Source organism: Stegostoma tigrinum, chromosome 27 (genome assembly GCF_030684315.1).
Source record: "Stegostoma tigrinum isolate sSteTig4 chromosome 27, sSteTig4.hap1, whole genome shotgun sequence".
Classification (NCBI taxonomy): Eukaryota; Metazoa; Chordata; class Chondrichthyes; order Orectolobiformes; family Stegostomatidae; genus Stegostoma; species Stegostoma tigrinum.
In genome coordinates, this window is record NC_081380.1 from 15719894 (window position 1) to 15732831 (window position 12938).

Consider the following 12938-nt stretch of genomic DNA (forward strand, 5'->3'; position numbering starts at 1 on the left):
TAAAATACCAGTTTGAGTGGGTGATGATTCCTCTTTATAAAGCCCCACTCCGATGGCAACGTGTACCCATCTAAGTGAAGTCCTGGCTGTTGAGACACAAATCCACTGGGAAATCTGGTTAGAGGGAAGGCAGAAAAAAGTGTTTTGGCCAATGGGCGATGGAGGCACAGAGGCAGATTGTGCTAACAGAGCTGTACTGCTTGGAAACAGACCCTTCGGTCCAACTCATCCATGCTAACCAGATATCCTAAATTAATCCATTTATGAGGAATTTAGTTTTGTTTTTCTGGGGTGATAGCCTCACAGAAATGGCACACTACCCCCTTTTGCTATTGCTATGGCCATGTAAAGCATCCCAGGCCAACCACTGAGTTATCAGATAGTAACATAGGGAATAGGAACAAGAGCAGGCCATTCTGTCCATTGGGTCTGCTCCACTATTCACCTAGTTCATGGCCAATGGTTTACCTCAATGCCATTTTTCTCATGATATCTTTAATATCTTGAGATCTATCAATCCCTGCCTAGAATGAGTGAAATTTCATATGCCTTGGAGTAGAAAATTCCATTCACCACACTCTCCAGAAATGCCGCTGCACCTCAGTTCTAAATGGCCTATCCTTTATTCAGAGACATAATCTAGAACATTCCCCCATGTTTAGCCCAACCACTAGCTGAGGAAACATCACCCCTGTATCTACCCGACTGAGCCCTGTAAGAATTTTATATATTTCCATGAGATCACTTCCCATTCCTATAAATCTTAGTGAATCCAGGCCTGGTCTCTATGATCTCTCCTCAGAGGACAATTGACCTATCCCAGGTATCAGACTGGTGACCCTTTGTCTCACTCCCTAAATGTTAAGAGTATTGATCTTTAGGTAAGAAGAGCAGAATGATATACAATCGCCAGCCTGAGTTATGAGAAAGCCATTTTGTTTTGCTATTTTGGGAGAGTACTGGTTTGAATGCAGACATTAGTCTGTCATTTGGCTAGCAAGGAGCCAAAAGGCGAATTACTGCTCTTTCTGTGGGGAATGAAATAGCACTAGTAGTCTGTGAATCCAATTAACCAGCAGGGGACATTGGCAGCTTCTTCATTTTCACTTCTCCAGCTCCCTGGATGTCTGAAGGCTGGAAGCGTTGCCATTGAAAACTGTGATAGACTGCTCTGTGGATCTTGTGTCCCAAGGACAATCTATCAGGTGAATGTTAATGCAGCACCTTCAAAGTGAACTGAGTTTGCTATTGGGCAGTATGACCTAGTCAGTCGGATGCATATGGAATAATTAAAATCATCTCCTTCTATCTGTAGTAGCCAGTGTTGAGAGAGAGTGTGTGCAAGTCAGAAAATGTTCATTTTGTGTCACTGTCTGTAATGTAACAGGAACTCAAGATTCTTGTGGATTTTGATGAGAAGGGCTACCTGCTACAGATCTTCACCAAACCTGTCCAAGATAGGCCCACACTCTTCCTGGAGGTCATACAGAGATATAACCATAATGTGAGTAAAGCACCCAGCAGGCACGCGTATGTGAGGTGACCATTTGTTTGATTTTATGTAAGACCATCCACATTTTAGCATTTTTGGATGGCTTTATGTCCAGTATTTTATGGTTCATTACAAAGACATTACAGTTCTTTATCTGTCAAAATGAGCATTCAATGGATATTGGGCTCAGCATTGCACTCTCTTGCTTCTATACATCTCCAGCCAGTTGGGAAACATGAAAGTGAAAGATGCAGAGGTTCATTGGGAATTAATCACCTTTATAAATGGGACTATAACCTCTATTTCTAAACAATTGTCTACTTTTGCAATTTCAGTCCTTCTCTTAAACATCTACAAACACAGACTTTTCTTAAGTTCCAATTTGCCCCAGTCCCAGTGCCCAGAATACTCTCTTGAGCTCACCCTTTGCCCAGTCATGGACCACTGATCCTCACTCCACCCTTGCTCCAGTTAGAACTTCACGTTGAGATAACAAGATGTAGAGCTGGATGAGCACAGCAGGCCAAGCAGCATCAGAGGAGCAGGAAGGCTGATGTTTCAGGCCTACACCCTTCTTCAGAAATTCCCGTTCCTCTGATGCTGCTTGGCCTGCTGTGTTCATGCAGCTCTGCACTTTGTTATTTCAGATTCTCCAGCATCTGCAGTTCCTGCTATCCCAGTACTTCACCATGGCCAGGTCCTCTCAGTGGTGAGTTGCCTTCTTGAACTGCTGCAGTCAATATGCTTTAGACTGACCTATAATGCCCATAGGGAAGGAATTCTGGGATTTTGACCAAATGACACGGAAGGAATGGTGAAGTATTTCCAAATCAGATTGGTACGTGGCTTGGAGAGCAACTTTCAGGTGATGGTGCTCCCCCCTGTTCAAGCCACTCTGGTCCCTCTGGATGGAACTGATTGTTGGTTTGGAAGGAGCTGTCGAAGGTACCTTAGTGAATTTCTGCAGTGCTTTTTGTAGATGGTACACACTGCTACTAATGTGCATCAGTGGTGATGGGTGGGAGGGAATATTTGTGGATGTGGTGTCAATCAAGTGGGCTGCTTTGTCTTGGATGGTGTTAAGCTTCTTGAGTGTTGTTGGAACTGCACTCATCCAGGCAAGTGGGGAGTATTCCATCACACTCCTGACTTGTGCCTTGTAGATGGTGGACAGGCTTTGGAGAGTCAGGAGCTAAGTCATTTGCTGCAGGATTCCTAAACTTTTACCTGGTCTTGTAATCATAGTATTCAATATGAGTTGTGCAGTTTCTGGTGTGCTCATGAAGGTGGTAGCTTTTGGGTGGTAGTAGATTTCAGCTTTTCAATTTTGTTTTAGGCTGATTTCAGAAATAAGGAGTGAGAGGACAGGGAATATTTAAAATTTATGGTCGTAACTGACTTCCAGTTCACAACCTCAGCAGCCTAATACCCTGTCATTGATGCCTGATTGGAAAGAGGGGGTCTCTGCCCAGTGCCACTTGGTCACTCTACTGCCTGGCAATCTCTACTTGGCCTTGCATCACTAATCATAGCTGTGTTGAGATAGCAATGGAGGAGGTAAATAAATCAAACACTTGCATTTCTAACTCTTTACTCCGTCTGGAAATCGTATAGTCCAGCCTATTAAAAGTCCCTTCAATACCAAATGATAATAATTGATTCACAGAAAACTCAGCAGAGTCAACTGTCTCACCCTTGGTCAGCAACATTTGGCATCCAGCCACATGTATCTACAAACAGGAATATAAACAGAATGCTGGTCTGGCAGTTTCTGTGCAGAGAAATCAGAACTAACATTTTGGGTCCAATGACCTTTCTTTTAAACAGTTTTCAAGAAACTACATCCGAAACATTAATGTTTCTCTCTCCACATATGATGCCAGGCCTACTCAGTTTCTCTGGCAATTTTTGCTTTTGTTGCAGGTTCCCAGCATGAGAAGTTGTTTTATTTTAGCATCTGGAAACATCATCTTTGACAAACAAATATATCTCATAGCTGATTTTTTTTTGAAGGGCTTTGGAGCTGGAAACTTCAAATCATTGTTTGAAGCGATTGAACACGATCAGGATGCAAGAGGAAACCTCACTGTTTACACAGCCGACAGGAAAGAACAGCGATATTACTGACATAACAGGCTAGTAAATCACAGAATTTGATAAGAAGTTATATATCCGCATCCTCTGTAGTGAAGAACTCTTTGTGTTCGTTAGCCTTTCCTTCATCCTACGGACACGAGAACATTAACCTCACCCTGGCGTTATCTAATCATGGTTTTTAATTCACCGTTCTTGCACCCATATCCACAATCAGACAAAATCAAAATAGTGCAAGAATTCACTGTCAGACAATGGCTGAATTTAATGCATGAAATCACTGTATTTAATAAACGTGGCCACCTACTTGATTAACTGGTGATCATTATTTTGGTAACTTTCGCAAAAGGGATCAATTCTCAGGATCAGGCGAATCCAACTTTCCCCCCCCCCCCCCAAAACAGTTAGAGAGGAATCAGGGCACTTCAATGATTTGAACATACTAGAATGACCCTATGGTCTGTCCAACCTGTCTCATGTAATTGTAATACTTTGTATTCACAATATACCCATTGACCTTCACCCAATAACCTACAGTCTCTTGGACGAGTGTAGAAATCACTACGAATCCAGTCATTGGTGTTGGGGGCAGAGAAAGTAATCTTTGTCTCTGACTAATCTTGGAGATCACACTGGTCCTGAATGTTCTGCCTCCAACAGAGGATAATGACCCTTTGCCCGACCCCCCCCCACTCTCAGAAATTAGTTCTTCTTAAAGTTTAACAAACTAGTGTTTGCCACCTAAGATACCAGCCCATGCCAAAAGTAACTCTTCTTTGAGAAAAGAATCAGATTCTGATATCGAACAATTTAAAATAACGATCCTTTGTCTTTCCTTACAAATTGGTCTCTCCTCATCTGACTTGAATCCAGTTCCATCTGCAGCATCTTCCCGTACCTGACTCCCTGGGAAATGTGCCCGAGGCTTATCCTAGCCTAGCTGGCCAGGGGACAGTGAGGAAGGCCAAGGTCCTGCAGCTAGTCAAGAGGAGAAGCTCCAACATGTCCGATCTGGTCCTGGAAGTGGTGGCAGCCAGCAAGATACAGGGCTGTGTTTCAAAACAATGCTATCAGCAGCGACTACAGTGTAGCCAGCAACAAGGGGCAATGCGAGCAGGCAGTCTGGAAACTGACAGAGTGAAGGCTCCCTGGTGCAGATCACAGGTACTGCTGAGTCGGTCTCCATTCTGAGGGTCAGGGAGTGGAGAGATCACAAGCTGGAGAGTATTGGAGGGGAAGGATCTGCAGAGACTAGGGGGATCAGGCAGCAGGATTTGCAGTGAACAAGAGGGATTGCAGAAAATCACTTTCTTTAATTTGTAATTTAAAAAAATTAAATGACTCAATTTACCAGTGCAAGGGAAGTTAATAATGCAAAACATTTTAAATAATGTTGTAGCTTTTTTCTCATAAGAGAAGGCTCATAGAACTCAACTTCAGTTATGACATTCGTTTCAATAGGAACCAATGCTTCTCTTAAAATCATTTAACTCAAAAGTTGTAATTTTCAGGAACACCGTCACAAGTTTAAATGAAGATTTAACGCAGCAGCATAGTCCTTGTTAATGATTTCAATGCCAACTTATCTCACAAGTAGCACCGAAACAGATTAACTGATCATTGTCACAATGGTTTTTGGAGCTTGTTGTGGATAAATTGTCCACCATGTTTCCTACACAGGGAGCATAAACTATTTAATTGATTGTTAATACATTTTGACATGCCCTGTGTTTTGAAAGGTTTAATTAAGAAAAAAAAATCTCCTTTTGGTTTACAAATGGAAGGTTCATTATGAATTAAATGAGACCATTAAGTACTTGGTTTGAGAACAAGATATGGCAGATGTTCCCAATTACATTTTTTATAGCAGTCACAAGGTACACATTTGTAGATTTGCTGCTAAAATAGATATAGGCATGGATATAGGCCTGGTCAGACAGGTAGTGTTGGTTGTTAACTCTTATTGCAGGCATCTGAGGCTATGCTTTATTATTAGCAGATTGGCTGGAAAGGACCACAATACCAACAACTCGACACAGAATGGCTATTAGAGTCCCAACATGGTCACTGTCTCACCAAATTGAATTATTTGAACAATTTGGTCAGTCCTGGTTGAATCTATTTTAATTTAAAAAAAATCTTTTCAACCAGTTGCTGAACAACAGGCTACTAAGAAAGGTTGAATTCATAGGTAGTTTTCAGGTCAGAAAGAGCTGGTTGCATTCATATAGACACTGGCTGTTTTGTCAAGGTTTGGTCATAAATGACATCCTCCAGGAATTAGTGTTAGGGTCACTCACTGTTCCCTATATTTATCAGGGACCAGATCAAAAGTACTGGAGGCTCACAGAAAATATGAAGTTTGCAGGAAGATCCAAACTGAATAAAGAAATGAGCTTTTATCTGGCAAATGTCTTTTTAATATGTTCATTAGATGCCTAGATAGGAAAGAAAAAATCTTACAGAAATATGTATTGAAACCAGAAGTAGCTGAAGGAAACACCCAGAGAAAGTCAGCAGATTCTGGCAGTATCTGTGAAGACAAAATAGTGTAAATGTTTCTGAGCTAGTGACCCTTTTTCAGAACTAGAAACAGCAAGGAAAATAAAGAAGCTGGGAGGGGTGAAAAGGAATGGATAAGCAGAGAAGAAGCCCAGAGAGAGAGAAAGGGAGACAAAGGGCTGTTGGTAGTAGTCAGGGAAGAAGGGATGGGGATAACAGAGATGCAGCAGTTGAAAATAGATGACTGTCCTTCAGCTCCTGCTTTCAGTACACAGCTGTGATAAATCATTTAGAGGATCTTGGGCGCTGTGACCCTCATTACAAAAAACAACTGTGTGTTTGAATCCATTGCCTCGACCATCAAATACAGAATAAGGAATATGATTTGATCTCTGGTCACGACCTCCTCTCCAAATCAAGGTTAATGTTTGTCCCTTCTCAAGGTGATTGATGAGAGTTCTTGGGAAATGATTTAATAATTGCAAGAGTGATAACTAATGTAAAGAATCCTCAGTTATCACAGTTGTGAGTTCACTTTTACATGAAAAAATCCTACACCCCAAGGAGACAGTGTATATGTATTCATTACCAACATTCAAAATGCCACTGGTCAAAATCCTGAATGTTTCCAAGATATCTTTGCACAGAAGGTGAATGCATGTTGGAGAGTGTGTATCAGTCACTACAGTTGCTTGAGAAATAAAAGAAATTTCAGTGTTTTTCCAAATCTGGCTTATTTTTCAGTTTATACCATAAGCTGTTGGTCTTTTCATCTTCATTTCCAAAAGTCTGTATACAATTTAAGACAAACAAGTTACAGCAAATCAATGGCTGTTTTACATCCCTCCTGATTTTTCCTTCCAAAGTCAATGAGTAGTCAATAGCAAGCATTCCTCCTTTAATACAGATTGATTCAGCATGTCTCCTATCTCCTCTTGTGCCCATCTTGTGATCCGGAGTTGAGGGTCTGGGTAAAATACAAAATTTGACGACATTTGTAAAGATTTCAAGTTTCATGAATGAAGCATCAAATCATGGCTTAAAAAAAAACACTAGCCACTAAAATACTCGTCTACAATAAAACTAAATGGAATCAATCTGGAAACTTGGACAAAGCCACAAGGTTCTCTTAACAGTCCCTATGGATCACAATCCAATCTGTACCAGCAGTATTTCTTGGAGGGGAAGAATTGCCCACAAGATTCCCCATGCACCAAACTCGAATAGCATCCTTATATCTTTCAGCATTTAAAATGCGATCAGTTCTATTTGGATATTATGTACATGTGGCAAGATCCATTAAATCCTTCAAGATGCCAAAGGGATGAATGATTTAAAGTTTTTGAATGCTTACATTCCCTTTATCTGCAGTTTTTCTTTACCTTGCTAATCTGCTCCCATCTCCAGGTATTGACTTTTGAATGGGAAATGGTCCTCTGAGTACTCAGTGTTCTTCGGTGCTTCAGTGATATTATTGCAGACTATTCTTTGGAGAATTGTGGATACTGGACTGAGCCCAAGTTCAAGGGAAAAGGCAGGAAATTGACAATAGATAATAAAGCCATACAAGACAATAAACCTGTGCAGGCATAGTCGGATGACTGGTATCCCTTGGTGCAATGTAATAATTCTGTGATCCTGTGAAGACTGTCCTATTCCAGAAGATACATTTATGCACTTCAAAGAAACCAAGCCTTTCCCCTGAATTACAACACAAGAAAAGTTGCATGGGATAAGAGTCAATAAACTGCTTCATTGGACATTCAGCCCCTTAAGTCTATTCTCAATCGATTAAATCATAGCTGATCTGTGGCCTAACCCATATACCTGCCTTTGGCCTATATTCCTGATACCCTTGCTTAACAAAAATGTATCTACCTGGGATTTATTGGAAATAGGAACAAGAAAGCCATATTTAAAACAGGGCTGCCAACTTCCAGTTTTAATCAAGCCGAACAGGAAATCCTAAAATATTAACTGGATATGAAATCTTTTAAAAAGATAATTTTACCTCACTTACACATTATAGTGTTAAATATTTCAAAGCATTATCAGCAAATCAGACAGTAGAGTCGTTTGCCCTGCCCATCTGGCAGTAAGTGGGAAACCCAGTTTATATTGGGGAAGAAAAGAAAACTCTTCAGCTGGAGAGACAGGTTCAAAGAGCAAAATATGTCTAATTGGTACAAAGAATGTGTAAATCATCATGCAAGGTGTGACTACAATCAGTGTGTTGCTCCCGGTTCCCCTTGACAGCTATTTTGATGGGGCTTTTTGATGTTGCACTTGATCAAATACTACTTTGATGTCAAGGGGAGCCACTCTTGCTTCATCAGTTAGCTCCTTTGTTGATGTTTGGATAAAGATTTAATGAGATCAGGAGACAAGTGATCTGGATGGAACCCAAACTGAGCGTCAGTGAGCAGGTATTTGCTAAGCAAGTGTTAATTGATAGCTTTGTTGATAATCTCTTACGTCAGCCAGGTTGGATTTGACCTTTATTTGTGGACAGAGTACACTTGGGCAATTTTTCACATTGATAGGTAGATGCCAGTGTTGTACTTCTTTTGGAATATTCTGGCCGAAAGCATGGCAGGTTCTGGAGTCTAAGTCTTCAGTATCATTGCCAGAATGTTGTGAGGGTTCACAGCTTTTGCAGCATCTATTGCCTTCAGCCATTGTGTGATAGCATGTAGAGTGAATCAAACTGGCTGAAGACTGGCATCTTGGGGACCTCAGGAGGAGACCAAGATGGATCATTCACGCAGTGCTTCTGTCTGAAACTGAATGCTAATGCTTCAGCTATGCCTTGTGCACTGATGTGCTAAGCTATCCCATCTTTTGAGAATGAGGACAGTTGTGAGCCGTTTAATTGTTCATCAGCATTCATAACTGGATAGGAGTGTAAAGCTTAAATCTGATCTGCTGGTTATGCGATCACTTAGACCTACTGATTGCACTTTCTGTTGTGTAGTGTAGAAATAATCCTGGCTTGATACTTATCCAGTTGACACATCATTTTTAATTATGCCGGATGCTGCTCCTTCCCTAGCTCATTGGTAACGGTGGTACTGGGGCTATTCTAGCCATGTGGTTACATATGGTAGTTGAATATAATGTTGTTGTTGCCATTGATTAAAGTCCTGGCATAAATAAAATTCTGAATGTCGAATTAGGGAACATTGAAGAAATCCCAGAGATCAAAATGTCACCACACCATTGGCTTTTTCATTAAATTCTTCAATCTATTATTTCTGAAAACTGCATCAGTTAATATTGAAGTCATGATGGAAGAAAAGAGACAATGTTTTACCACTGACTGAACTGAATTTGTTTGTAATTGACTATACACATGGTACAACGTGCAAGCAATCCTTTGTTTGAGAGAGATGCAATCCTTTCTTTGAGAGAGATTCAATCCTGGAAACAAAAAACATCACATCACTGGGTCGCAGAGATCTTTAAAGTGGTGCATTCAACCAAGGGTTAACCTTTTTAAGAAATTTCATTCAAATCCACATGCTGGACTAATTGGTGTACACAGTTTTTGGATACGTAAAGCTCTGAAGTACAAGGAAATCCTGACACTTTTCACTCATTCAAGTGGATTTTCACAAAGTGAGCAACCATATGCACAAAGACTGTCTTGCACTAATAATGTGAGGTTATCAAGCTTGTCTTATCCCACATAAACATTTGGAAAAATTGATGACTGCCTTCAAACCTTAAACATTGCTCTTTATTCCCATTCATTCCTTCAATCCAATTTCCACTTGATTCCTTTTCAATATGGACTAGTCTTACTTCCCATTTATCTAATGCCTTTTCATTCTTGTATGAGATAGATTTAAAGCACCCGACACTCTCCATCTACTTTTGTCTTCAAAAAGAAAAGAAAACTTACTTGTCCCTGATTACCCTTCTATATTAGTCCAGATTGGGCCTTTCTTTGGTCTTCCTCTTGTCCATCCTTACAAAGACATCTTCCAGATGATAATGTATTTATAACTACATTGTGCATTGTCTGAACTGTTCCTGGATAAACTTGTAAAAGTACAATTTTCCAGTCCATTTAGTTCTGGAGTCTTATCCAACTCAAAAACATTAACTCTGTTTCTCCCTCCATAGATGCTGCCAGACCTGCTGAGTTTGTGCAGCATCTTGCTTTTATCTACCTAGTCAATCAATCCAGTGCAATTATTACAGGGTATTTGCGTAGAATTTACATAGACAGGCCATCTGACACAATTAGCCTTTGTCATTATTCATGCATTTTGCATAAGCTACCTTCCACCTTATTTCATGACTTTGTTTTTCATGATTTTTAATGTTAAGACCAGCATCGATTTGTGGCTCATCTCACATTAAACTTGAAGGGATGGCAGTGAGGTGCCTTTTTGAAAGACTGCAGTCCATTAAGTGTAGGTACACCCTCAGTGCATGTTGGGAGTTCCAAGATTTTGACCCGGTGATAATGAAAGAAGAGTTACTTATTTCCAAATTAGTACATTTATGGCTCAGACAAACACCTATAGTTAGCAAACTTCCAATGTGTTGTCTTTGCTGGAAGAGCCATGGGTTTGGAAGTGTCATTGAAGGATGCTTGCTGAGTTACTAAAGTGCATCTTGTAGATGGTGAAGGGTGCCAATCAAGCAGGCTTTGACCTGGATGATGCCAAGCATCTTCAGTGTTGTTGGGTTACACCGATCTATATAATTGGAGAGTACTTCATCCCATTCCTGATTTGTGGCTTGGAAAAGGTAGACAGGCTTTGGTGAGTAGAGGTAACAAAGCTCTAGCCACAAAACTCCAGCATCTGACCTCCCCTTGAAATCACAGTATCTTTATGCCTAGTCCAGTTAAGTTCAGAGTCAGTGGTAACCCCAGGATGTTGACAGGGATAATGTTGTTGAATATCGGGGGCATATGGTTAGATTTCTGTTTTTTTGGTGATGGTACATGTATGGTGAGAATATTACTTGACACTTGTCAACTTAAGCCTGAATGCTGTCTGGGTCTAGCTACATTTGGACACAGCAGTTCATCATACTGAATTAGTCTAATGAAAATTGTGCAATCAGCAGCAAACTCTCTCATTTCCATTGAATGATGGAGGAAACGTCACTGACGATGTAGTTTGGATGATTGGATTGAGGACACTACAGCTGAAATAAACAGATTTCCAACAACCACAACCATTTTCTGGTGCTAGGCATGATGGTATGATCGAAGTATGGAACCATAAACAAAAATAACCACATTTATTAAACATGCCCTGAAAAAATGACCTAGTTTTCACTTTTTGCCAATTTTTCTTTAATGGGAATCAGAAGCAGTGCAAATTTCACGTGAGTTAACAGGCAAATAAAATCTCAATTAACCATAAATTTCATTTTAGATCGTTAACACAATGAACATACGCTTTATGCAAATGCAAGCATCCCTACACAAACATAGCCTTGGGTAGCTATGCAGTTCCATAATTATCTGGTCATTCAGGATGGGTCAGGAGTCTCATCAAACAATATCTTTTCACCTCTGAAATGTTACACGTATGATTATAAATCAGCAAGACCCACTTAGGTGACCTCTCCTACTCAGGTTGATGCTGCTGCTTCCCAGAGCTCCCTTTCAACAGATATGGAATAACATATGGGTGGCACGATGGCTCAGTGTTTAGTACTGCTGCCTCATAGCACCATTGACCCAGGTTCGATTCCAACCTCAGGTGACTGTGTGGAGTTGGCACATTCCCCTCACGTCTGCGTGGGTTTCCTCTGGGTGCACCAGTTTCCTCCGACAGTCTAAAGGTGGATTGGCCAAGCGAAATTGACTTTAGTGTTCAGGGATGTGTTGATTAGGTGGATTATAGGGGATGAGTCTGGGTAGGATGTTTTGAGGGTTGGTGTGGACTTCCACACTGTAGGGATTCTATGAATCTATAAAAAACAGCTTGATTCAGCCACTTCTAAGAAGACATCCAGCATCATCTTCAAGATAAATTTTCAGCTTTCCCAGATTGGTGATGGTTTTAAGTCAACTCACACACCGCTACCAAGAACTCCCTCTCCTTGTCTGCCAAAATAGAAAAATCTGAGTGATTTGCTTCTTCTCATTACAAATTCAGTGTTCCTCCTTCTGTGTCCATCTGCTTTCTCTTTGTATCTGCATCGAAGCTTTCAGCCTCTAGCTCTTTTGTGTCTGCAGCTCTCCTGTGTGTCTGCCAGGTTCACATCATTTGTCTTAACTTCCTCTTTTTTGGTACTGCTTTCAGGTTCAGGGATCCAGGTCACAAGCTATATTCCTTACTATTCAGGAAAATTGAAATTGATCCCTTCTGAACTATTCAAATTCTAGAAACAAAAAAAATTGTCCTTTACAAACATTCTTGAACACAATTACAGTCAGCTGTATTTTAGGTTGTCACCTTTTACATTGCTTTGCTTTAGTGTTGGATATTAAATGGTTTTCTCGTTTAGCATCATGAGTTTTGTTTTTATGTAGCTTTGTACCAGACTGACATAGGGCTACATGACCTGATCAGTGCCTTTATGGGGCTGCTCTCTGTCACTCCTAACTTTCTAAACCCGCTGGTTTACAGTCGTGACCATTCTGTTACTGTCAACCTTCCGGGCTTTGCTGCTTTCCTTCACTGAATCCACGCTGAGAGGGGCAGGAACAGCAAATTTAAATTTCTAAACTTAGCACCTGTGTGTGGAGTTGCTCAACTATTCTTTGGCACACCTACCAATTATGGCTTAGGCCCATCGCTATCAGGGAGGAGGATTTGGCAGTATCAGCTCTCTGTAGTTTTTACACCCAGGTTGTTGACAAATGGTCCTTCTGGCT

At 40.7% G+C, this 12938-nt stretch overlaps 1 protein-coding gene across 3 annotated transcripts in view; it reads left to right on the forward strand.

The window, feature by feature from the left end:
• The window catches only part of hpda (4-hydroxyphenylpyruvate dioxygenase a), a 54754-nt gene that overhangs the window by 26959 nt on the left and 14857 nt on the right, over positions 1-12938 (forward strand). The window contains exons 13-15 of one of the 3 annotated variants that reach the window (XM_048557143.2): positions 1388-1504; positions 3506-3627; positions 7496-7699. In XM_048557143.2, coding sequence (XP_048413100.1) covers positions 1388-1504; positions 3506-3619 — 231 coding nt within the window. In that variant the 3' untranslated portion in view covers positions 3620-3627; positions 7496-7699. Of the gene's footprint in view, positions 1-1387; positions 1505-3505; positions 3898-7495; positions 7700-12938 lie in introns of those variants that run through there. The other 2 variants (XM_048557142.2, XM_048557141.2) reach the window with 2 other exon arrangements.